General features: G+C 44.8%; 2 protein-coding genes and 1 pseudogene across 2 annotated transcripts; 2 read left to right on the top strand and 1 right to left on the bottom strand.

The window, feature by feature from the left end:
• Positions 1-4,831: 4,831 nt before the first annotated feature.
• LOC119338593 lies at positions 4,832-5,681 on the top strand (annotated as a pseudogene).
• Positions 5,682-19,166: 13,485 nt separating this feature from the next.
• On the top strand, positions 19,167-23,330 carry LOC119336384 (acyl-coenzyme A oxidase 2, peroxisomal-like). The gene is made up of 7 exons (XM_037608396.1): positions 19,167-19,688; positions 20,651-20,766; positions 20,933-21,816; positions 21,914-22,093; positions 22,171-22,337; positions 22,687-22,810; positions 22,926-23,330. Exons 1-7 carry the CDS (start codon positions 19,234-19,236, stop codon positions 23,094-23,096), a joined length of 2,097 nt encoding a protein of 698 aa, XP_037464293.1. The 5' UTR covers positions 19,167-19,233; the 3' UTR covers positions 23,097-23,330.
• Positions 23,331-23,416: 86 nt separating this feature from the next.
• LOC119336385 (thioredoxin domain-containing protein PLP3B-like) lies at positions 23,417-25,688 on the bottom strand. The gene is made up of 8 exons (XM_037608397.1): positions 25,468-25,688; positions 24,823-24,897; positions 24,666-24,713; positions 24,440-24,582; positions 24,262-24,334; positions 24,120-24,181; positions 23,873-23,970; positions 23,417-23,789 (listed from the first exon to the last, which is right to left on the bottom strand). The coding sequence occupies exons 1-8, from the start codon at positions 25,549-25,551 to the stop codon at positions 23,680-23,682; spliced, it is 693 nt and encodes a 230-aa protein (XP_037464294.1). The 5' UTR covers positions 25,552-25,688; the 3' UTR covers positions 23,417-23,679.
• Between the last annotated feature and the right edge of the window lie 482 nt (positions 25,689-26,170).

Below are 26,170 nucleotides of genomic sequence, written 5' to 3'. Positions count from 1 at the left end.
GATCCAATCATAAGAACTTTATCTTTCGATCACGTTGATTCTCTACTTCATTCTGAAATTCCTTGAACTTTTCAAAGGTCTCAGACTTGTGTTTCATCAAGTAGACATACCCATATCTACTCAAGTCATCAATGAGAATGAGAACATAACGATATCCTCCGCGAGCCTCAACGCTCATTGGACCGCACACATCGGTATGTATGATTTCCAACAAGTTGGTTGCTCGCTCCATTGTTCCGGAGAATGGGGTCTTGGTCATTTTTCCCATGAGGCATGGTTCGCATGTGTCAAATGATTCATAATCGAGAGACTCTAAAAGTCCATCAGCATGGAGCTTCTTCATGCGCTTGACACCAATGTGACCAAGGCGGCAGTGCCACAAGTATGTGGGACTATCGTTATCAACTTTACACCTTTTGGTATTCACGCTATGAATATGTGTAATATTACGTTCGAGATTCATTAAGAATAAACCATTGACCATAGGGGCATGACCATAAAACATATCTCTCATATAAATAGAACAACCATTATTCTCGAATTCAAATGAGTAGCCATCTCGTATTAAACGAGATCCTGATACAATGTTCATGCTCAAACTTGGCACTAAATAACAATTATTGAGGTTTAAAACTAATCCTGTAGGTAAATGTAGAGGTAGCGTGCCGACGGCGATCACATCGACCTTGGAACCATTCCCGACGCGCATCGTCACCTCGTCCTTCGCCAGTCTCCGCTTATTCCGCAGCTCCTGTTGTGAGTTACAAATGTGAGCAACAGCACCGGTTTCAAATACCCAGGAGTTACTACGAGTACTGGTAAGGTACACATCAATTACATGTATATCAAATATACCTTTAGTGTTGCCGGCCTTCTTATCCGCTAAGTATTTGGGGCAATTCCGCTTCCAGTGACCCTTCCCCTTGCAATAAAAGCACTCAGTTTCAGGCTTGGGTCCATTCTTTGACTTCTTCCCGGTAACTGGCTTACCGGGCGTGGCAACATCTTTGCCATCCTTCTTGAAGTTCTTCTTACCCTTGCCCTTCTTGAACTTAGTGGTCTTATTGACCATCAACACTTGATGTTCTTTCTTGATTTCAACCTCTGCTGACTTCAGCATTGAAAATACTTCAGGAATGGTCTTTACCATCCCCTGTATATTGTAGTTCATCACAAAGCTCTTGTAGCTTGGTGGGAGCGACTGAAGGATTCTCTCAATGACCGCCTCATCCGGGAGGTTAATGTCCAGCTGGGACAGGCGGTTGTGCAACCCAGACATTTTGAGTATATGCTCACTGACAGAACTATTTTCCTCCATCTTACAACTATAGAACTTGTCGGAGACTTCATATCTCTCGACCCAGGCATGAGCTTGGAAAACTAGTTTCAGCTCCTCGAACATCTCATATGCTCCGTGTTGCTCAAAACGCTTTTGGAGCCCTGGTTCTAAGCTGTAAAGCATGCCGCACTGAACGAGGGAGTAATCATCAGCGCGAGTCTGCCAAGCATTCATAATGTCTTGGTTCTCTGGGACGGGTGCATCACCTAGCGGTCCTTCTAGGACATATTGTTTCCTGGCAGCTATGAGGATGATCCTCAGGTTCCGGACCCAGTCCGTATAGTTGCTGCCATCATCTTTCAGCTTGGTTTTCTCTAGGAACGCGTTGAAGTTCATGTTGACATGAGCGTTGGCCATTTGATCTACAAGACATATTTTGCAAAAGTTTTAGACTAAGTTCACGATAATTAAGTTCATCTAATCAAATTATTTAATGAACTCCCACTCAGATTAGACATCCCTCTAGTCATCTAAGTGTTACATGATCCGAGTCGACTAGGCCGTGTCCGATCATCACGTGAGACAAACTAGTCATCATCGGTGAACATCTTCATGTTGATCGTATCTTCTATACGACTCATGTTCGACCTTTCAGTCTCTTGTGTTCCGAGGCCATGTCTGTACATGCTAGGCTCGTCAAGTTAACCCTAAGTGTTCTGCATGTGTAAATCTGTCTTACACCCGTTGTATGTGAACGTAAGGATCTATCACACCCGATCATCATGTGGTGCTTCGAAACGACGAACTTTAGCAACGGTGCACAGTTAGGGGGAACACTTTCTTGAAATTATTATAAGGGATCATCTTATTTACTACCGTCGTTCTAAGTAAACAAGATGCATAAAACATAATAAACATCACATGCAATTATATAGTAGTGACATGATATGGCCAATATCATACATCTCCTTCGATCTCCATCTTCGGGGCTCCATGATCATCTTCGTCACCGGCATGACACCATGATCTCCATCATCATGATCTCCATCATTGTGTCTTCATGAAGTTGTCACGCCAACGACTACTTCTACTTCTATGGCTAACGCGTTTAGCAATAAAGTAAAGTAATTTACATGGCGTTCTTCAATGACACGCAGGTCATACAAAAAATAAAGACAACTCCTATGGCTCCTGCCGGTTGTCATACTCATCAACATGCAAGTCGTGATTCCTATTACAAGAACATGATCTCATACATCACAATATATCATTCATCATTCATCACAACTTCTGGCCATATCACATCACATGACAATTGCTGCAAAAACAAGTTAGACGTCCTCTAATTGTTGTTGCATCTTTTACGTGGCTGCAATTGGGTTCTAGCAAGAACATTTTCTTACCTACGAATAACCACAACGTGATCTTGTCAACTTCTATTTACCCTTCATAAGGACCCTTTTCATCGAATCCGCTCCAACTAAAGTGGGAGAGACAAACACCCGCCAGCCACCTTATGCAACTAGTGCATGTCAGTCGGTGGAACCGGTCTCACGTAAGCGTACGTGTAAGGTTGGTCCGGGCCGCTTCATCCCACAATACCGCTGAAGCAAGATAAAACTAGTAGCGGCAAGCAAGTTGATAAGATCTATGCCCACAACAAAATTGTGTTCTACTCGTGCAATAGAGAACTACGCATAGACCTAGCTCTGATACCACTGTTGGGGAACGTTGCAGAAAATTAAAAAATTTCCTACTATTTCACCAAGATCCATCTATGAGTTCATCTAACAACGAGTCAAGGGAGTGAGTTTGCATCTACATACCACTTGTAGATCGTGTACGGAAGCGTTCGAGGGAATGGTGATGATGGAGTCATACTCGGCGTGATTCAGATCACCGATGACCAAGTGCTGAACGGACAACACCTCCGCGTTCAACACACGTACGGTACGGGCGACGTCTCCTCCTTCTTGATCCAGCAAGGGGGAAGGAGAGGTTGAGGAAGAAGGCTCCAGCAGCAGCACGACGGCGTGATGATGGTGGAGAGGCAGTACTCCGACAGGGCTTCGCCAAGCACACAACGGAGGAGGAGAGGTGTTGGGGAGGGGAGGGGCTGCGCCTTGGCTTGGGTAATCAGCCCTCCCCTCACCCCTCTATTTATAGGGGAAGGGGAAAGGGGGGCCGGCCCCTCTAGATGGGATCTAGAGGGGGGGCGGCGGCCAGGGAGGGGGGACTTGCCCCCCAAGCAAGGGGGGCGCCCCCTCTAGGGTTCCCCCCCAACCCTAGGCGCATGGGCCCAAGGGGAGGGTGCGCCCAGCCCTCCAGGGGCTGGCTCCTGCCCCACGCGGCCCATGTGGCCCCCCGGGAGGGGTGGCCCCTCCCGGTGGACCCCCGGAACCCTTCTGGTGGCCCCGGTACAATACCGATATGCCCCCGAAACATTCCGGTGTCCGTATGACAACTTCCCATATATAAATCTTTACCTCCGGACCATTCCGGAACTCCTCGTGACGTCCAGGATCCCATCCGGGACTCCAAAAAACTTTCGGTAATCACATACAAGTCTTCCTAATAACCCTAGCGTCGCCGAACCTTAAGTGTGTAGACCCTACGGGTTCGGGAGACATGCAGACATGACCGAGACGGCTCTCCGGTCAATAACCAACAGCGGGATCTGGATACCCATGTTGGCTCCCACATGCTCCTCGATGATTTCATCGGATGAACCACGATGTCGAGGATTCAATCAACCCCGTATGCAATTCCCTTTGTCAAACGGTATGTTACTTGCCCGAGACTCGATCGTCGGTATCCCAATACCTCGTTAGTCTCGTTACCGGCAAGTCACTTTACTCGTACCGTAATGCATGATCCCGTGACCAAATACTTGGTCACTTTGAGCTCATTATGATGATGCACTACCGAGTGGGCCCAGTGATACCTCTCCGTCATACGGAGTGACAAATCCCAGTCTCGATCCGTGTCAACCCAACAGACACTTTCGGAGATACCTGTAGTGCACCTTTATTGTCACCCAGTTACGTTGTGACGTTTGGTACACCCAAAGCACTCTTACGGTATCCGGGAGTTACACGATCTCATGGTCTAAGGAAGAGATACTTGACATTGAAAAAGCTCTAGCAAAACGAACTACACGATCTTGTGCTATGCTTAGGACTGGGTCTTGTTTATCACATCATTCTCCTAATGATGTGATCCCGTTGTCAATGACATCTAATGTCCATAGTCAGGAAACCATGACTATCTGTTGAGCAACGAGCTAGTCAACTAGAGGCTCACTAGGGACATGTTATGGTCTATGTATTCACACGTGTATTACGATTTCCGGACAATACAGTTATAGCATGAATAAAAGACAATTATCATGAACGAGGAAATATAATAATAATACTTTTATTATTGCCTCTAGGGCATATTTCCAACACTATACGAGTTGAGCATACGGTCCAAGTCTCCTTCAAAATTGATGCATATGGGGCCGACGTTCTGAAACTGAAGATTCAGAACGAACAACTCGAGCATTCAGTAATGGAGGCCAAGTCAAGCATTGTTGATGTTGATGTTGATGTTTGTGCCCTTGATTTGCAGAGAATGAAATTCAAGTTCCTATTGCATCGTGAGTGTGATTTATATGGCAAGACAAAAATTGTTGTATTGAATGCTCTAAAATGAATGCAAAGTCTGAACTTTGCTCTGAAATGACGCGCTGAATTTGTTACCTGCTCAAGTTCTATGTTTCAGTTTGCAGAGCTATGCATGCTCATAGGCTGATTTATTATTCAGTTTGCAGAGCAATGTTCATACGCTGAGGTGAACAAACATTAAAGAACCTGGCTCGTAATAGTGATCCTTTGAAGTGAACTGAAAATTCAAATAAAGAGAGCAAACTGGACATTTTTTACACTTGAGAGTAAGACACCAGCTCAGACACTAGTTCAGCAAAGACGATCACGCTGGAGGTGGAGAGCAGCGACACCATCGACAACGTAAGGCCAAGATCCAGGACAAGGAGGGGATCCCGCCGGACCAGCAGCGGCTCATCTTCGCCGGGAAGCAGCTCGAGGACGGCCGCACGCTCGCCGACTACAACGTGCAGAAGGAGTCGACGCTGCACCTCGTGCTCCGCCTCCGCGGCGGCCTCTCCATCAATGTCAAGACGCTCACCGGCAAGGAGATCGACATCGACATCGAGCACACCGACACGGTCGACCGCATCAAGGAGCGCGTCGAGGAGAAGGAGGGCATCCCGCCCATCCAGCAGAGGCTCATCTTCGCAGGCAAGCAGCTCGCCGACGACAAGGCAGCAAAGGACTACAATATCAAGGCCGGCGACGTGCTCCACCTCGTCCTCGCCCTCAGGGGCGGTGCCTGCTACTAGATATATGCCTGAGAGCTTGAACTATCTTGCTAGGGTTTAGCCATAGTTTTAATATTTTGTTAAGTAATGTTTTTTTTGCGAACATTATTACGTAATGGTTTTGGGGCTATATAACTGTGGTTGGAAGTTTATGAATATTGTTTGAGTCCTTTACATGTATCATCTTTTTGCTACCCAATCCACTGCTTGCATTGCATGCTTAAACGAGGAGAAAAGATATGAATATATTTTTTGTCCAAAAATAGCCTCGCGTGACTTGCACTAATCGAACAGAACCTGTCATATATATATGAATAGGGAAATACTTCTTCTAGATCGAACTTTACACCGTCTCAACACAAAAATGTCTCTTCTAGTACCTTTTTTCCACTGTCGGGTGATTTGCGTGATGATGTCAACCGAAGGCCGACGTTCTGAAACTCAAGATTCAGAACGAACAAGTGTGCAAGTGTCGGTTTCAGTATGCTAGTTTCAGTTTCAGTTTCAATTTCAGTTTGGACACACTTTGCACGATTCAATTTCAGTACTATTTGACCCACTCGCATTCACGCACCTACTTGCATTCACCACGCCCTGCCCACTCGCAGTCACCACTCTCCTGGCTCCTCTGTATGCTTGCAGGCTATCCATAAACTGGTAGACTACCTCAGTTACCAGGTGAGGCTTGTGGCTCGAGAACTCATCGACGCCTTCGACGTCCCAGATCAAATCATCCGCGCCCCAATCGGCATGCAATCGGAGGCCTATGCTCAGTATACACAGGGTGACGGCTTCTAGAGACAACCAACATAGACCTACCATTCTACTTCGCCATTGCCCCACTCGTCCACCTCCGCTCTATTGGATTGCACTGGCACCGGCAGATCCCAGCATACACTCCTACCTCCCCCTCGGCCGTCGTCCAAAGTCCTAAGTCGCACGCACACCCCGCACGCGGAAGGATCACTACCTCTAGTATATATAGAGATGATATGGTCTTGGAAGAAGGCATGGTGGAGAGAATAAGGATGCCATGGTGCCACGGATCAGTGAGGTGGCACAATCCAGACCATTGCTGGCTAGTGGGCATTCCTGGGCGTTTAATGACATGATCAGACCATACCGATCACCAATGGGTGGGCATCTGCCAACTCGGTGAAGATTGTTTTGCTTTGGTGTAGCTGGAGAAATGGTTACTTGTATTATAGTTGTATGTATGAAGAGTGTATGAAGTCTAACAACCATGGGGAAGATGGAAATCGGAAGAAAAAGAAACAAGTACTCGTTTACAATTCATTTGCTTGAAGCTACTTGCTGGACAGGTTGTCTCTCAGGTTAAATCAAATTAAATTATTATATACTAGTCTGCCCCTCATTGCCAACAGAAAATAAAGTGGTTTTCAAATATTTCATAAAATTTCGCATTGACAGCAAAGATGCGTACGGATTCTACAATGCTTCAACGAAAATGTACCCACTACTACCTTGCACATGAGTTTTGTGGAAACTAGCATTACTAAGATACCATATTTCCCAGCTCAAATGTAGACTCAGACGAACAACTGAAAACACAAAACTGCGCACTTGGAAATGGTTTTCAGTTGGGTACAGTACAAAATGAGACCAACCAGAACCAGAATAGGAGCATTTGCAAGTGCATGCTAAATAAGATCAGAGCAATTTTTGCGAATTGATATATGCTGGTGCGAATACACATGACACTCACCCAACATTACCTCCTACATAGCAAGTCATAACCACCAATCATCCATCAGGTTTCTACTCCCCCCGTCCGAAAAAAATACTAGATATATCTAGACGTATTTTAATTCTAAATACATCCGTATTTACTCTTTTTTCCTACATGTATTTTCCTCGGACAGAGGGAGTATTTACAATGCCACAGCCAGAACAATACGAGTGCGGCAGAAGTAGTAGTCCAGTGGCAGCGGTTTTACTTAAAAGCTCAGAGTCATAGGCTCTGATCATCCCCTCTGGACATCATCGAAGACTCGGAAGGACTTGATTACCGTCAGCTTCTCGTCCAAATTGTGTGTCTGCTTCTTCAGCTTATCTCCATGTATGATTTTCAATAAGTTGGTTGCTCGCTCCATTGTTCCGGAGAACGGAGTCTTGGTCATTTTGCCCATGAGGCATGATTCGCATGTGTCAAATGATTCATAATCAAGAGACTCTAAAAGTCCATCAGCATGGAGCTTCTTCATGCGCTTGACATTAATGTGACCAAGGCGGCAGTACCACAAGTATGTGGGACTATCGTTATCAACTTTACATCTTTTGGTATTCACACTATGAATATGTGTAACATCACATTCGAGATTCATTAAGAATAAACCATTGACCATTGGAGCATGACCATAAAACATATCTCTCATATGAATAGAACAACCATTATTCTCGGATTTAAATGAGTAGCCATCTCGAATTAAACGAGATCCTGATACAATGTTCATGCTCAAATCTGGTACTAAATAACAATTATTGAGGTTTAAAACTAATTCCGTAGGTAAATGTAGAGGTAGCGTGCCGACAGCGATTACATCGACCTTGGAACCATTCCCGACGCGCATCATCACCTCGTCCTTCGCCAGTCTCCGCTTATTCCGCAGCTCCTGCTTTGAGTTACAAATATGAGTAACGGCACCGGTATCAAATACCCAGGAGCTACTACAAGTGCTGGTAAGGTACACATCAATAACATGTGTATCACATATACCTTTGGTTTTGCCGGCCTTCTTGTTCGCTAAGTACTTGGGGCAGTTCCGCTTCCAGTGACCACTTCCGTTGCAATAAAAGCACTCAGTCTCAGGCTTGGGTCCATTGTTTGACTTCTTCCTGGCAATTGGCTTACCGGGCGCGGCAACTCCCTTGTCGTCCTTCTTGAAATTCTTCTTACCCTTGCCTTTCTTGAACTTAGTGGTTTTATTCACCATCAACACTTTATGTTCCTTTTTGATCTCTACCTCTGCCGATTTCAGCATTGAATATACCTCAGGAATGGTCTTTTCCATCCCCTGCATATTGAAGTTCATCACAAAGCTCTTGTAGCTCGGTGGAAGCGACTGAAGGATTCTGTCAATGATCGCATCATCCGGGAGATTAACTCCCAGCTGAGTCAAGCGGTTGTGCAACCCATACATCTTGAGTATGTGCTCACTGACAAAACTATTTCCTCCATCTTACAGCTAAAGAACTTGTCGGAGACGTCATATCTCTCGACCCGGGCATGAGCTTGGAAAACCATTTTCAGCTCCTCGAACATCTCATATGCTCCGTGTTGCTCAAAACGCTTTTGGAGCCCTGGTTCTAAGCTATAAAGCATGCCGCACTGAACGAGGGAATAATCATCAGCACGAGACTGCCAAGCATTCATAACGTCTTGGTTCTCTGGGATTGGTGCTTCACCTAGCAGCGCTTCTAGGACATAATCTTTCTTGGCAGCTATGAGGATGATCCTCAAGATCCGGACCCAGTCCGTATAGTTGCTGCCATCATCTTTCAGCTTGGTTTTCTCTAGGAACACGTTGAAGTTGAGGGCAACGTGGGCCATTTGATCTACAAGACATATTGTAAAGATTTTAGACTAAGTTCATGATAATTAAGTTCATCTAATCAAATTATTCAATGAACTCCCACTCAGATTAGACATCCCTCTAGTCATCTAAGTGAAACATGATCCGAGTCAACTAGGCCGTGTCCGATCATCACGTGAGACGGACTAGTCGACATCGGTGAACATCTCCATGTTGATCGTATCTTCTATACGACTCATGCTCGACCTTTCGGTCCTCCGTGTTCCGAGGCCATGTCTGTACATGCTAGGCTCGTCAAGTCAACCTAAGTGTATTGCGTGTGTAAATCTGGCTTACACCCGTTGTATTCGAACGTTAGGATCTATCACACCCGATCATCATGTGATGCTTCGAAACAACGAACCTTCGCAACGGTGCACGGTTAGGGGGAACACTTTCTTGAAATTATTATGAGGGATCGTCTTATTTACTACCGTCGTTCTAAGCAAATAAGATGCAAAAACATGATAAACATCACATGCAATCAAATAGTGACATGATATGGCCAATATCAATTTGCTCCTTTTGATCTCCATCTTCGGGGCGCCATGATCATCATCGTCACCGGCATGACACCATGATCTCCATCATCGTGTCTTCATGAAGTTGTCACGTAAACAAGATGAAAAACATGATAAACATCACACGCAATCAAATAGTGACATGATATGGCCAATATAATATAGCTCCTTTGATCTCGATCTTCGGGGCTCCATGATGATCTTCGTCACCGGCATGACACCATGATCTCTATCATCATGATCTCCATCATCGTGTCTCCATGAAGTTGCTCGCCAACTATTACTTCTACTACTATGGCTAACGCGTTTAGCAATAAAGTAAAGTAATTTACATGGCGTTTCTCAATGACACGCAGGTCATACAAAAAATAAAGACAACTCCTATGGCTCCTGCCGGTTGTCATACTCATCGACATGCAAGTCGTGATTCCTATTACAAGAACATGATCTCATACATCACATATATATCATTCATCACAACTTTTGGCCATATCACATCACAAAACACATGCTGCTAAAACAAGTAAGACGTGCTCTAATTGTTGTTGCATGTTTTTACGTGGCTGCTATAGGATTCTAGCAAGAACTTTTCTTACTTACGTGAAAGCCACAACGTGATATGCCAACTTCTATTTACCCTTCATAAGGACCCTTTTCGTCGAATCCGCTCCAACTAAAGTGGGAGAGACAGACACCCACTAGCCACCTTATGCAACTAGTGCATGTCAGTCGGTGGAACCTGTCTCACGTAAGCGTACGTGTAAGGTCGGTCCGGGCCGCTTCATCCCATGATGCCGCCGAAGCAAAATAAGACTAGTAGTGGCAAGAAAGTTGACAACATCTACGCCCACAACAAATTGTGTTCTACTCGTGCAAAGAGAACTACACATAGACCTAGCTCATGATTCCACTGTTGGGGAACGTTGCAGAAAATAAAAAAAATCTACGCTTTCACCAAGATCAATCTATGAGTTCATCTAGCAACGAGAGAAAGGAGTGCATCTACATACCCTTGTAGATCGCGAGCGGAAGCGTTCAAGAGAATGGGGTTGAGTGAGTCGTACTCGTCGTGATCCAAATCACCAATGATCCTATTGCTGAACGGACAACACCTCCGCGTTCAACACACGTACGGTTGAGGAAGACGTCTCCTCCTTCTTGATCCAGCAAGGGGGAGGAGAGGTTGACGGAGATCCATCAGCACGACGGTGTGGTGGTGGATGCAGCAGTGATCTCGGCAGGGCTTCGCCGAGCTTCTGCGAGAGGGAGAGGTGTGGCAATGGGAGAGGGAGGCGCCAAGAGCATGGGTGCGGCTGCCCTCCCTCCCCCCCTCTTTATATAGGCCCCCTAGGGCGGGCGCCGGCCCTAGGAGATGGGATCTCCAAGGAGGGGCGGCGGCCAGGGGGGAAACTTGCCCCCCAAGCCAGGTGGAGGCGCCCCCACCCCTAGGGTTTCCAACCCTAGGCGCAGGGGGGCCAAGGGGGGGCGCACCAGCCCACTAGGGGCTGGTTCCCCTCGCACTTCAGCCCATGGGGCCCTCCGAGATAGGTGGCCCCACCCGGTGGACCCCCGGGACCCTTCCGATGGTCCCGGTACAATACCGGTGACCCCCAAAACTTTCCCGATGACCGAAACCTGACTTTCTATATATAATTCTTCACCTCCGGACCATTCCGAAACTCCTCATGACGTCCGGGATCTCATCCGGGACTCCGAACAACTTTCGGGTTACTGCATACTAATATCTCTTCAACCCTAGCGTCATCGAACCTTAAGTGTGTAGACCCTACGGGTTCGGGAGACATGTAGACATGACCGAGACGCCTCTCCGGTCAATAACCAACAGCGGGATTTGGATACCCATGTTGGCTCCCACATGCTCCTCGATGATCTCATCGGATGAACCACGATGTCGAGGATTCAATCAACCCCGTATACAATTCCCTTTGTCAATCAGTACGTTACTTGCCCGAGACTCGATCATCAGTATCCTAATACCTCGTTTAATCTCGTTACCGGCAAGTCACTTTACTTGTACCGTAATGCATGATCCTGTGACCAGACACTTGGTCACATTGAGCTCATTATGATGATGCATTATCGAGTGGGCCCAAAGATACCTCTCTGTCATACGGAGTGACAAATCCCATTCTCGATTCATGCCAACCCAACAGACACTTTCGGAGATACCTGTAGTGCACCTTTATAGTCATCCAATTACTTTGTGATGTTTGGCACACCCAAAGCACTCCTACGGTATCCGGGAGTTGCACAACCTCATGGTCTAAGGAAATGATACTTGACATTTGGAAAAGCTCTAGCTAAACGAACTACACGGTCTTTGAGCTATGCCTAGGATTGGGTCTTGTCCATCACATCATTCTCCTAATGATGTGATCTCGTTATCAACGACATCCAATGTCCATAGTCAGGAAACCATGACTATCTGTTGATCAACGAGCTAGTCAACTAGAGGCTTACTAGGGACATGTTGTGGTCTATGTATTCACACGTGTATTACGATTTCCGGATAACACAGTTATAGCATGAATAACAGACAATTATCATGAACAAAGAAATATAATAATAACCATTTTATTATTGCCTCTAGGGCATATTTCCAACACCTCTAGTATATATAGAGATGGTATGGTCTTGGAAGAAGGCATGGTGAAGAGAAGAAGGATGCCATGGTGCCACGGATCAGTGAGGTGGCACAATCCAGACCATTGCTGGCTAGTGGGCATCCCTAGGCGTTTAACGACATGATCAGACCATACCGATCACCAATGGGTGGGCATCTGCCAACTCGGTGAAGATTGTTTTGCTTTGGTGTACCTGGGAAATGGTTACTTGTATTATAGTTGTATGTATGAAGAGTGTATGAAGTCTAACAACCATGGGGAAGATGGAAATCGGAAGAAAAAGAAACAAGTACTCGTTTACAATTCGTTTGCTTGAAGCTACGTGCTGGACAGGTTGTCTCTCAGGTTAAATCAAATTAAATTATTATATACTAGTCTGCCCCTCATTGCCAACCGAAAATAAAGTGGTTTTCAAATATTTCATAAAATTTCGCATTGACAGCAAAGATGCGTACGGATTCTACAATGCTTCAACGAAAATGTACCCACTACTACCTTGCACATGAGTTTTGTGGAAACTAGCATTACTAAGATTCCATATTTCCCAGCTCAAATGTAGACTCAGGCGAACAACTGAAAACACAAAACTGCGCACTTGGAAATGGTTTGCTGTTGGGTATAGTACAAAATGAGACCAACCAGAACCAGAATAGGAGCATTTGCAAGTGCATGCTAAATAAGATCAGAGCAATTTTTGCGAATTGATATATGCTAAATAAGCTTTGCACCTCATTTCTTACCAAAAAAAACTAGTTTCAGTCACTATTTCATTTTCACTTCATTTTGCGCGTTTTCAGTGTGCAAGTGTCGGTTTCAGTATGCTAGTTTCAGTTTCAGTTTCAGTTTGGACGCACTTTGCACGATTCAATTTCAGTATTTGACCCACTCGCATTCACGCACCTACTTGCATTCGCCACACCCTGCCCACTCGCAGTCACCACTCTCCTGGCTCTCTTCGTTTTTGCCGCTCGCGAATGGCGATGGGCGCAAGCCTGCGATGGAAGCGGAGTTGTGCACCGACGTTGATGTGAACCTGGCGGAAACAAAGGAGATTTGCTCACGGTTTCTAAGTGTGGGCAGCACGCGGGGTGGTTCTGCGCGCGGGTTGCAACGAAGGAAGGGAATGGTCGGATGTTTGGCGACCACCCGACGATTCCAGTCCAGATTTTTGTCTAGGCGATGCGAGGCAAATGGAGTCTTGGCATCCCTGGCGGCGAGCTGGTTGACACATCATAGACGTATCTATAACTTTTGCCTTTTCATTCTAAAATTATATCATTATTGCATAAGTTTGGCACCTACTTTTATTTTTATTTTAATTTTATTAAGGGTCTGTTTGGCAAAGGACCACTCCCGCGACTCCGATCCGCTCAGCACTGGAAATAAGGAGCGACATAATGGCTGCTCCGCAAAGATGAACTGCGCGCCGCTCCGCTCCACCACTTCAGCTCCACGGGGTTGGGAGCCGGAGTGTTTCCAAACAGGCCCTAAATCTATTAATTCAGCGCTCAATTGTTGTTTGTTTTTTCTTTTTGATATTTTTAGAAAAAGAACAGAAAATCACTTTTGGTATTTATAGACGAGATGAAGCCGGTGGCACATGAGTCGGTAGAGGACCATGCGGCCCCACTACATGGCCAGGGCACGCGTGGGACCCACAGTGGGACTCCACAACCTCTTTCTTCCACTGCCTTATATATTCCCAAAACCCCTAAAAATAAGTATAAAGATTTTTTTTCCATCACACACCTCTCTAGTTTGCCACCATCCAAGCTGAAGTCCTTTTTTGGTGCTCTGTTGTAGGAGAGAGTATCACATAAAAACCAACATTTGGCGGAAACCAGACGGAAATGATTTGAATTATAAAAAAAATAAAAAAATGGATGTTAAAAGGGTGATGTTTATTGCCATGTGAAAAATGAAGTTCAAACTCATTACATGATGCCAGCTATGAAAGAAAAACAAAATCAGCATTGAATTATTGAATTTGTTTCTTCTGTAGCTCGCATTTCGTAATGTGTTTCAACATGAAATTTCACATGGCAATAAAACGTCACCTTTTTCATGTCCCGTGTTTCTTTTTTAGATTTGTTCAAAACTTACAAACATGTATTTCATGAAGTTTTCTTTGAGTGTTAGGTTTTTATGTGATATTCTCACCTACGTGTAAGCCTTGGACGGAGCCCTTTAATACTAACTCGCTTCATCTGAATCACATGTGACATGTATGTAGACATGTTTTAGTGTGTTTATTATTCACTTATTTCAATCCGTGCATAGTCTATATTGAATTATTCGAAATATCTTGTATTTTTGTGAACTGAGGAGTAAAAGCTATCGTTCTAACGAGGTACGCACGAATCCACCGCACGACCTGCCTGTATAGCTGACACGTCGGTTCTGGAAGCAATGGCCGTATCCACGTAACAAAAAACAACGCATTGGCCGTATCCACGTAACAAAAAACAAATCAAGGCCGTATCGGCGACCTCACCTGTCAGTTGCAATGCGCCAGCACGAGGATGCTTGCACGTGAGGGCAACCAACCTTATCTCCACATCACCGTCACGTCGCTTACACGTCAACGCATATCTCCTCCGCGGTTCCTTGCCTCGGCGGCCTCGCCGTCCCAACTCCCAAAAGTCCCCGGCCACAGCGTAACAATCACGTTCCGCCCCCTACACAACCAGAAAATATACAATCTCTCATCACAACAGCTACAAAAAAATTCCATAACAAAAGTACATACACGAGATGATGGACGGGGGAGTCATCACATCACCACCGTCACATGACACTATTTTTTTCGACCAAGGGTGAATTTGATTTACTCAAAATGACACTATTGGTTGAAAATATGGATGTTGCCATGGTTCACAATAATCTCATAGCACATTCGACATTCATTGCAACTTAGCGATGACCGCAATTCAGCCTGACAACTACGACCGGTGACGGCAACCAAATGTCGGATCCGCACGTGAACACATGGCTCCTCGTGTGAGCCAAATATATTGTTACTCTTTGTAGATGGGCGACTTCATTTTTTGAGAGATAAAAATGGATCCTCGCAAAAAAGTTACAACTAAAATAGAGTATGTCGTGGATGAGAACCATGACATTGTTTACGAGATCATCTATTTCTAAATAGAAAGACTACAAGAGTGCTTGAAATGAAATGATGGATCCCATAATTACGTAAAATTGTGAATTGCACACGTTAAAAATAATATGCGAATGGATAGTTTTACTTCTAATCCACCAGCTATTGAACCGTAGATTTGACGCTGTGCGTCTTGTTGCAATTAATTATTCTTCATGTGGGAAACAATGTTCCTATTAGCAGTGCCAGAGCTTGACAGAAAACATTGATGGGACTAAAAATACAAATGAGCAATCAAAAGTATAGGTCAATTACACCAATGGTGCCACAACTTGACGCGAAAAGTCAGTTTAGTGCTAAAACTTGCGGCATACATTGGATTGGTGCTATAACTTGGCTTTAACGTGCATATACGGTGCAAATCACGTTTCTATACGAACACGGTGCTGATTAGGCATGCTGATGTGCGCGACTGGACAACGTGTGTCTGCTATTTGAGCAAGAAAAACCATTGGTATATTTTTTTTCTCATGAAAAAGCACCTGGTAGCGACCCATATTTTTCTCGCAGATGGGGGCTATTGTGCAAAAATTGTCATCCAGGTATTCGATCACCTGACCTGAGGTATGCAGTACCGCCGGCCAAACAAATACATCCAGCATCATTACTTGTGATTAACTCATACAAAAAGCATACAAACGTTCTAGGACTGGAGTCCCAGCGACCCAGTTTACACTGTTATTTTTGTAAAAAAAATTACATATAAATAGTAACCACGCGTTAAAGTTTTCACTGTTATTTTTAAATTTATTTATTTTGCCGTCAAAAAAATAAATTTAAAAATAACAGTGAAAACTTTCATATACTAATATTTTTTAAGTCATGAACATTCTAAACTTCTATTAGCATTTATTGAATTAAAAAATATATTTTATAAATTCCTAAAAAAAGTAACGTTGTTGGGGGTGTGGTGGCCACTCACACATGGTGGCATGTGCCACATATCACTGCTTCTAATCCCAGCCAACTATTTTTACATTATATGAATATATGTTTTTAAAGCATGACACTTTTATATACTACGTTAATATTTTGTTAAAACTTTGAATATTTTAAAACTTATTTAAGATTTTATGAAAATATATAGTAAAATAAAAAACTTTCTTAAAGCATGAACACTTTTATACACAACATGATTTCTTTTTAATAGTGAACATTTTTAAACTCTTATAAACACTTACTTTAAGCACGAAACTTTTGTAGTATATTACATAAATATTTGGATGAAACTGTGAACACTTTTAAACTTATATAAGAATTTACCGAATATATGTTCTTATTCAATATGCAAATTATTACATAAACAATTTTGTACTTCATAATTTGATATATGGATAAATACTAAATCCATACACGATTGTTTTATACATATATATTATTTATAACGCACTATTATATTTGACATATATTCTATAAATTTCTGAAAAGAGAAGTGCAAAATGAGATGTAGGGACTGCAACCTAGTTAGTAGCAGTCAAAAAATATACAACAGCAGCATCCAGTTATAATAAATGTGGCTGATTGTCAGGTGGTTATACTTGCGCTGCTGCTAGCTACAGGTCAGTTGTTTGAGCCCCTCACGTACCAATTTTTCATTTATTTGTGGGAGGCTGACAAGTGGACCCTTGCAGCCATGGCATAGTATTTTTTCGTGAGAACAATATTTCGAGGTTTATTTTTTGCAAAAAAGCAGGCCACATGCCCACTTTGCCGCCAGTCGTTGACAGCAGGCCCCGTGCCACATTGGCGTGCCTAATCAGCATCTTGTTCGTATAGAAACGTGATTTGCACTGTATATGTACGTCAAAGCCAAGTTATGGCACCAGTTCAATGTATGCCGCAAGTTTTAGCACTAAACTGATTTTTCATGCCAAGTTGTGGCACCGATGGTGTAATTGACTCTTTAAGTATCTTTCTAGAGTGAGGGGTGGGGGAGTGATGGCTCACTTTGATCGTAAGGAACCTCCACCATCACCCTTTGGTAAGTTCAGACAAAAATCAGCGACTCAATAGGCCTCCTCAAATCGCCCCTATATGTCCGGATAGTTCAAACCACCCTAGGCCTAGTCCAAATGTGAGACCTTGTCCGGGCATGTCCATCGGGTCGGACTAGACATTTTTTGGTCCAATCGAGACCCCACAAAATCCCCTCCACCCCATCCATAGGCAAACCTTAAGCCTAGCTCACTCTCACTCTCCTTTCTGTACTCTCCTCTACAGTCCCATCCCCTCCACATACCCTAGCCGTCCTCGTTGCCATGTCTAGGTCTGGATCAAAGACGATGGTATCAAGTGGGACCTCCTCGCGGTGGAGGATGACGAGGAGCTCGTCGGGCGGATTGGCCTCTGTTGGTCCTTGGTCGAGACGTGGAATGCCCTACCTGTGCGGATCCAGCAACCATGAGTCTTCTCTGCTGGCTCCGCGTGGGTCTAGCAGCGGCGGTCCGTCCAACTCACTCTATCGCGGATTCAACGGCAGTGCTACCGACTCATAGTGTCGCATGTCCAGCAACAGCAGACCGTCCCCGCCATCCCGGCGGTGGCTATTGACCCGCCGCCCTCCCTCGTCGCTCTCATCTACTTTGTCCGCGGCTCAAGCGGATGCAACAACGGCGACTATTGTGAGTCTGTAGTGCGGGCAACCCAACTCAGAGCTAGCGGCATCACATCACTTTCTGCTTCAATGCGGGTGTTGTTCGATTCCAACATGGACCCCAGTCATTGACCACCAAAGAATTGGTGCCTGCCGCCGTAGCCGCAAGAACGCCAAGATGCTCCTAAAGAGCTCTCCTACCACTATGAAGAAGGGAAAGGGAAAATGAAGATCAATTGAATTCATTTTGAATGTAGTATGTCATAGTGGTATAAACTATGTGTTGTGTGCTATGTCCTTTTGTTGTCGAACTATGTATTATTTTGTCCTATGCATGAACTATGTTAAATGTGCTATGACCTATGTCATTTGTTTTCATCGATGTTGCATGGCTTGCATGCATTTGAGGAGGGGGTAAAGGGGGTCACCCTTGTTGGGTCGGACAAATGATGCTCTTAATTAGGCAGATATGTACCATGCCTACCAAAACGTCATATGAGCCAGTTCTTTTGAGCGGTTCTCCCAGAAACGCCCCCTCCCCAGCTTCTCCTAGAATCGCCACAACATATTTTTTTACAATCCTATATAGTTAAGATCTAATTAGCTAGGATTGTAAAAACATATGGAGTGACGATTCTGAGAGAAGCCGGGGAGGGGGAGATTCTGGTAGAATCCCCCAAAAGAACTGGCGTGATTTTGTCAATCTTGAGTCCATAACTATAATCTTTGTTATATATCATGTGAGTATGTGTGCCTATATTATACTCGGTGTTTACATGGTAAAAGACATGTGTAAACTCATAAGATGTTGTGCATTTTACGTTACACAACCGTTTTATATTTAAAAACATGTGAACACGTGGATTCGAGATGCAAAATTAATAATACCACATATTTACAGGGGCCGACCTGAAAGATGCGCCTCCCGTTGGACTCCATTAAAGCAAACGTCCTAACGTAACGGCACCGACTAACTTCGCCTTCGCTTTCCCACCCACACCCCCCGCCCCGGCCCGCGCGCGCACGCTTTGTCCAACGCCTCACCGCCCGACGTCGCCATGGCCACCACGTCCCGCTCCGTCCGCCACGGCTCCGACGACGAGGACCCGACGCCGGCGATGCGCCGCCTCCGGCGCCTCTCCCTCCACCTCCTGCAGCCCGCTCCCGAGGGGGGCGGCTCTCTGGTCCCCGCCGCGTGCGCGGGGAAGCGGCGGGCGGGGGGCCTGGACGCGGCCGCGGCCGCGCTCACGGCGTACCTCCGGGGGCGGCACCGGAAGATGCAGGCGCGGGTGTACGAGTTCTACGTCGCGCGGCCGGAGCTCCAGACCCCCGTGGAGCTGCCCATGGCCGCCCACCGCGACCTCTGCTTCCGGCAGATGGCGGCGCTCGTGCGGGAGGCCGGGGTGCGGCCGCTCAGCCTCATGGCCGCCGACCCCGCCGAGTACTTCGCCGTCATGGAGGCCGTCGGCGGGGTCGACATCTCCCTCGCCATCAAGGTCGGCGTACAGTACAGGTTGGTTCACCTTTTTAAAAAAATTTATACCGCGTTAATTTACTGGTAATTCAGTGATTCCCTCACAAAATAAACTGGTAAAGAACACAGCTCAATTCTTAATTGCTTCCATATGTTTCATATATATATGGGGATTGTTAGTTGGTAGTCAACGAGAGGGCTTACATAATTGCTTGATGAGTACGTGTGGGATAGAGTGTACGACTTTCCCTTGCTTGATGTGATGCTACGAGGGGAACTGCGAACTACATCCATGGATCAATTGGTAATTTGACTGTCGGTGTCATCAGTAACTAAAATCGTTTTGTTTTACTCTTTTGAATGTGAATAACACAACACGCCTCATCATACTGACCACGGCCGTACTGATTATCGCATTCACAAGGATTCTGGCATGTTAGCATGGTTAATGTGATTTGTGAGTGTGGGGCTTGGATCTGTTGGTAGTAACTGCAACCTAATTCATGTACGGCTAGATTGCAATTGCACTCCTTATTGAGGCAAGTACTTATGACTTATGAGTGACAGTGACTCTGAAAACAGAGGCAAGTACTTTTCGCTGCAACAGTGTGGGCCTGATTGATTGTTGTGATGAAAGAAGCGGCATTAGCTCTTGATTACTATGGTTGGCTGCTACACAACTTCTATTATGGTTAGTTTAGGATTCATTTGATTGCCCAAAGCTACATGGATGCTTGCGTGCACAACTTCTATTGTGAAATGTCAAGCGTTTTATGTCCACATTTTTCGTAGTCACGATTTATTTTGGGTTTTGGGATTATTTAGGGTGTACATGCATGTGGAGTTTGGTTGGTGGTTCATTTCATACAACCTCAAACACTGCACCTTTTATGAGTCTGGAATTTCCCCTTTTCTTTTAGTAAGATGGGAGTTTGGCTGGGGTAGTTTTCCTTGTCTGCCCATTGTTATATATCCACTAACTTGCCTGCTTGTTAACGCAGTCTTTGGGGGGGTTCTGTAGTAAATTTGGGAACCAAGAAGCACAAAGAAAAGTACTTCGACAAAATCGACAATTTGGAGTATCCAGGCTGTTTTGCTATGACAGAACTGCATCATGGTTAGATTATCTATTTAATTGTTTCACCAGTATTTCTGATTTCCTGTTTGGTACTTTGATTAATTTGCAGTTTAACTCTCTATTCCGACTTGTACCCACCACCTAAAACGCTGTTTACAATAGTTTGAAAAGATTATTTTCATTTCTGTTTGTTGCTTTTCGACAGGATCCAATGTTCAAGCCCTACAGACCACTGCTACATTTGATCCAGTTACTGACGAGTTCATTATTGATACCCCAAATGATGGAGCCATTAAGTGGTGGATTGGCAATGCAGCTCTTCATGGAAAATTCGCCACTGTTTTTGCGAGGTTAATTCTACCGCTTCAGGGGAAAGGAGGGGAACCTGCTGACATGGGAATTCATGCATTTATTGTCCCGATTCGGGACCTTGAAACCCATGCTGTTCTCCCTGGAATTGAGATCAATGATTGTGGGCACAAGATAGGCCTAAATGGTGTAGATAATGGTGCCCTGAGGTTCTGTTCAGTTAGGATACCCCGTGACAACCTTCTGAACCGATTCGGTGATGTGGCGCGAGATGGAAAATACACAAGCAGCCTCCCCACGATTAATAGAAGATTTGCCGCAACCCTTGGTGAGCTTGTTGGGGGCCGAGTTGGGCTTGCATATAGTTCTGTGGGAGTACTCAAAGTTGCAGTAACCATTGCTGTTAGATATGCTTTACTGCGTCAACAGTTTGGTCCACCTAAGGAGCCTGAAATCAGTGTGCTGGATTACCAGTCTCACCAGCACAAACTAATGCCTATGCTGGCATCAGCGTATGCATTTCATTTTGCCAGAGCGTATCTGGTAGATATGTACTCGGAAATGAAGAAAACCAATGACGAGGATGTTACCGCTGATGTCCATGTACTTTCGTCTGGGTTGAAATCCTACATAACTTCATACACGGCAAAATCTATCAGCATATGCCGAGAATCGTGTGGTGGCCATGGGTATGCTGCTGTAAATCGTTTTGGTGGTCTGCGGAATGACCATGATATATTTCAAACATTCGAAGGAGACAACACAGTTCTGCTGCAGCAGGTACCAATCAGAATCCTCTACAAAGCTCATTACGATATTCGATGGGCATGGCTCAAATATTGTACAGTACCTCTTATCACGATGCTATATATTGTAGGTTGCTGGAGATCTCCTGAAGCAATATCAGCAAAAATTCAAGGGAGGAACACTCTCGGTCACCTGGAACTACTTGAGAGACTCGATGAACACCTACTTGTCCCAGCCTAATCCTGTTACTGCTCGGTGGGAAGGGGAAGATCATCTCAGGGATCCTAAATTTCAGCTGGATGCATTCAGAGTGAGTTCTGTCTTCGTAATAACATCAGTTGCTATTGGATAGAAGTCCTGTACTGATTGCTTAAACTCTCTTCTCAGTACCGAACATCTAGACTCCTGCATAGTGTTGCTGCTCGACTCCAGAAGCACATGAAGACACTCGGAGGTTTTGGTGCATGGAACAGATGCTTAAACCATCTGCTCACACTCGCAGAGTCACACATTGAGTCTGTCATCCTCGCAAGGTTTATAGAAGCAGTGAAGAGGTATAGTTTTTGTGCCATTACTTGTCCTCAGTTACATTCTTCTTACCATCATTGCTTACTAGTAGCTAGTTAGCTCCACACACTATTTAGTTTAGAAGTAAAGATTTTGTAGCATAGTTACTAGGAAGATTTGTTTGGTTGAGACTTGCTATCGGTGAAAGCACAGAAGAATCCTCCCATCTCCCTGACTGCATTTTCCAACCCGTCGATCATGATTATTTGTGCTTGAGTTGTAGAATTAAAGTTGAACTACCAAAGCATACTCACCATTGAGATGTTGTGCGTAACCCTTTTCACTTTATCCAGTGAAGTTAAAGCGACGACAATGACTTGTGATTTGTCTATGCAGTTGCCCTGACGAAAAAACACGCGAAGTACTGAAGCTGGTATGCGACCTTTATGCGCTTGAAAGGATCTGGAAAGACATCGGGACATATCGGAATGTAGACTATGTCGCGCCAAACAAAGCCAAGGTTTGCATCTGCTTCTCAACCCCATGGCACACAATTGCAGTTTCAGTTCTTAGCTTCAGACCAGAACCAGAACCAGAACCAGGACCTGATGCTATGCTCCTCTGTATGCTTGCAGGCTATCCATAAACTGGTAGACTACCTCAGTTACCAGGTGAGGCTTGTGGCTCGAGAACTTGTCGACGCCTTCGATGTCCCAGATCAAATCATCCGCGCCCCAATCGGCATGCAATCGGAGGCCTATGCTCAGTATACACAAGGTGTCGGCTTCTACAGACAACCAACATAGACCTACCATTCTACTTCAAGCTCACCGTTAGGCAAGAAGCTATATATAGACAAACTTATATCATATACCCAACATAGTAAGTCAAAATAAGTGTATGATAAGATTTATATAAAAAAAGGTGTATAATAAGATGAGTAATAGACATCAGATGTGTATAAGTGATAATATTGTGAATAAATTTTGTCAGACTTTGTTTTGGCAGCATTGCTGTGAATAAAGCTCATACGTGAGAAATTCTGTAGCTACAATCTGATGAATTATCTCTCTTCAGTCACGTGACAAGGCTTGATGTGATGAGGGAAATACCAGAGATGAATAAGGAAGCTGAAATGCCTAACACTGAAGCATAATTGCAGCACTAATACTTAGTCATACATATGTATTGTACTCTGATAGCTGATGAACTATAACCCAGATCATGTAAAACTGGAGCTATTGACAGACCACTGATACATCCAGCCTCCAGTTCTCTTGTTAGGTACAATACGGCACACATAAATCATAAAGAACTCTCGAGAACTAGAGTACAAAAGAGACAAACTTATAATGTTACAAAAGACAGGATCATATCACTTCCATCTCTTCAATCTGAATCCGAACCATAAGCAGTGGAAGATCTAACCCTCCTATCCTTTGACATGTCAGTCTCATCATCTTCTTCATCATCGTCTTTCTTCTTTTCCTCAATTATACCTATATTTGCAGGGTGTTAACATATTTGTTATTTCAAATAGTGAAGGAATGCTGTATGGAGAAGTTAACAGTGCTATCTCTACCTTTCCTCTTCAGTACATTTTCCAAAGCCCTGGTTGAAAAATCATCTTTACTTCCAAGGTCATCAAAACCAACCAACCGATCAACAGCAATACCCTTCCTAAAATACAAGAGTACCGCAAAAACACTAAATTAGAATGACCCATTAAATTTGACATGATGACATATAGGAATAAAGAGTACAAAAGTTAGAAGGCTCATTATCTAATGATGGAATAGGTAGAATTCATGAACAATTTGTGGACTTACTTGAACAATATAACACATGGCAACGTTTTGATTGCTAGTTTTGCCACAAAGAAGGGAGCATTCTGCAGTAGTTATCAACAAATAAGCATCCATCGATGTAGTAAAAGCACAAGTAACTTAAAACTAACAGAGATATACGAACTTCGGCATCAAGCTTGACGAATTTAGTTCCTAAATAGACCGGTGCGAGTGCCTTCAAATGCTTATCCATGATCCTACCAAAGATTTACATCATCATCAAGTGTGAGACGCAGATCAGCACCTTACTAAATCATCAGGGGCAAGAGGCATTATACACGTAAAAAGGACTTATGGCTTACTTGCAGCGGTAAAATTCACGATGGTAGAAATGGCAGATGACCTTGTCACCACGAGTGACCTCTCCTAAGAAGTCCCCTTCAGTTATTTCCCTGTATTCACCATGACCTTGCCTCTTTAGCACCTCACGCTTCTCGACCTCTCTCTGTTGCATAGATAAAAATGGGGTAGTTAATGCATGATATGGCACTTATACAAGCTTCTCAAGTGTTAGACGCAGATCAGTACCTTAAGAGCAGCAAGCCGTTCAGCATGCAGTTTCTCAAGCTCTGGGTCCTACAAAGCAGTTCCACATTATAATGGTAGCGCGACAAATACAAGTTTTTGGTGCTTTACATTAAAGATAAACGCAAGACGGTAAGAGATGGTGTAAAGTTCAACTCACATCCAGTAACTCATCAAGATCGACTTCATCATGGATCGCAGGTGCTGCTTGAGCCTTCTCTTTAGCTATAACTTCCTAACATGGTGTCTGTGTCAGTACCGCAAAAGGAAAAATCATGATGAAACAAAGAGTAGTGTTATTCTTGCTCCGCCAGTAGATTTGGTAAATTTGCACAGGTTCAGAGCCATCTAAGATAGAGGCCACCAGCTTACAGCATGTTGGAATTCATGGAAAGTAACTACATTTGGGAATCAAAAGTAGCCCTTTATCCTCATTATGCAAAGAAACAGAAAACATTACTGCATGGTTCCCAAGCATTATACTGCAGATGTAACCATTTTGCTAGATTCCCGGAGCAGGGCTGTCCAGTTCCACACGAGCTAACATGAACCACTCGCCGAATCTTAGGCACTTAGCAGCGCCCGTCGTTTGATTCCGAAGGCCAAGAAATGCAAGCACACGAAGGAACTTGTCCCAAGATCCAAGGGGGCACCGCACCAGGCACGGCTCGGGCGTCGCTGGATCCTCGGCCGCTCCGGCGACCCGATCGCCGGATCAGACGAGAGGTGGGGTAACGGCGACGCGCAAGGCGTGGAATCTCAGATTGGGGAGCGGTAGAGAGCGTCGGGGGCGAGCGAGAGTCACCTTCTTGTAGTCGCGGGCGGCGGCGGCCAGGACGTTGCCGAAGGCCAGGCCTTGGAGCTTCGACTTCACCTCGTCCGGATCCATCTCTCCTGCTCGCGCGGGTCCGCCGCTTCGGCTCGAGCTCGCCGGAGATTTGCTCCGGTTCGGTGCAGGTGGCGATTGCGGTGTTGTGTTTTTCCTTTCTGAGTATAAAGATTGCGGTGTTGTGTTGTAGCGCCGCCGCAGCAGCAACAGATTTATACTTTCCTCTGCGAAACTCGGCCCATCAGGCCTACTAGTACTACTAAGGGCATAAGGGTCTATTTGGGATTGCTCCGCCCTCTTAAAATTTAGGTCCAATCTAAAAACACAAGTGTAATTCCGCAAGGGTTTCTTCTATCGTCGCCATTTGAGAAATTTAGATCTCCTCGCCTTCAACTGCCATTTTAGGAAAGCACAAAGTTTACAAACTTCTATTACAATTAAGGATATCCCTAGCCACCAGATGTGCTAGATTATCAGGGATCGTGCCCATTAAAAGACAGTCACCACCAGCCCGAGCATGCCCCACGCTATTGCAGTTCCTGCCAATCACCTCCACTATCGCCTCTTGAAAGAGCTATAATGAATCCTTAATGTCCGTGATGACGTGACGGATATACGATCTATTCTGTAAACTCAGATTCAGTCGATCGGCCAGGGTAGCACAGTTAGTTTCAATGAT

The sequence above is a fragment of the Triticum dicoccoides genome, chromosome 7B (assembly GCF_002162155.2).
Source record: "Triticum dicoccoides isolate Atlit2015 ecotype Zavitan chromosome 7B, WEW_v2.0, whole genome shotgun sequence".
NCBI lineage: Eukaryota > Viridiplantae > Streptophyta > Magnoliopsida > Poales > Poaceae > Triticum > Triticum dicoccoides.
This window is presented reverse-complemented; position numbering and strand designations above follow the sequence as displayed.

Coding starts and splice junctions, on each gene's coding strand:
- LOC119336385 (XM_037608397.1), bottom strand. CDS start 25,551: ATGGATCCGGACGAGGTGAAGTCGAAGCTCCAAGGCCTGGCCTTCGGC. Junction 24,583..24,665: donor AACGGCTTGCTGCTCTTAAG/GTACTGATCTGC, acceptor TCTATGCAACAG/AGAGAGGTCGAGAAGCGTGA. Junction 24,335..24,439: donor CGTGAATTTTACCGCTGCAA/GTAAGCCATAAG, acceptor AATCTTTGGTAG/GATCATGGATAAGCATTTGA.
- LOC119336384 (XM_037608396.1), top strand. CDS start 19,234: ATGGCCACCACGTCCCGCTCCGTCCGCCACGGCTCCGACGACGAGGAC. Junction 21,817..21,913: donor ACACAGTTCTGCTGCAGCAG/GTACCAATCAGA, acceptor TATATATTGTAG/GTTGCTGGAGATCTCCTGAA. Junction 22,338..22,686: donor TTTATAGAAGCAGTGAAGAG/GTATAGTTTTTG, acceptor TTGTCTATGCAG/TTGCCCTGACGAAAAAACAC.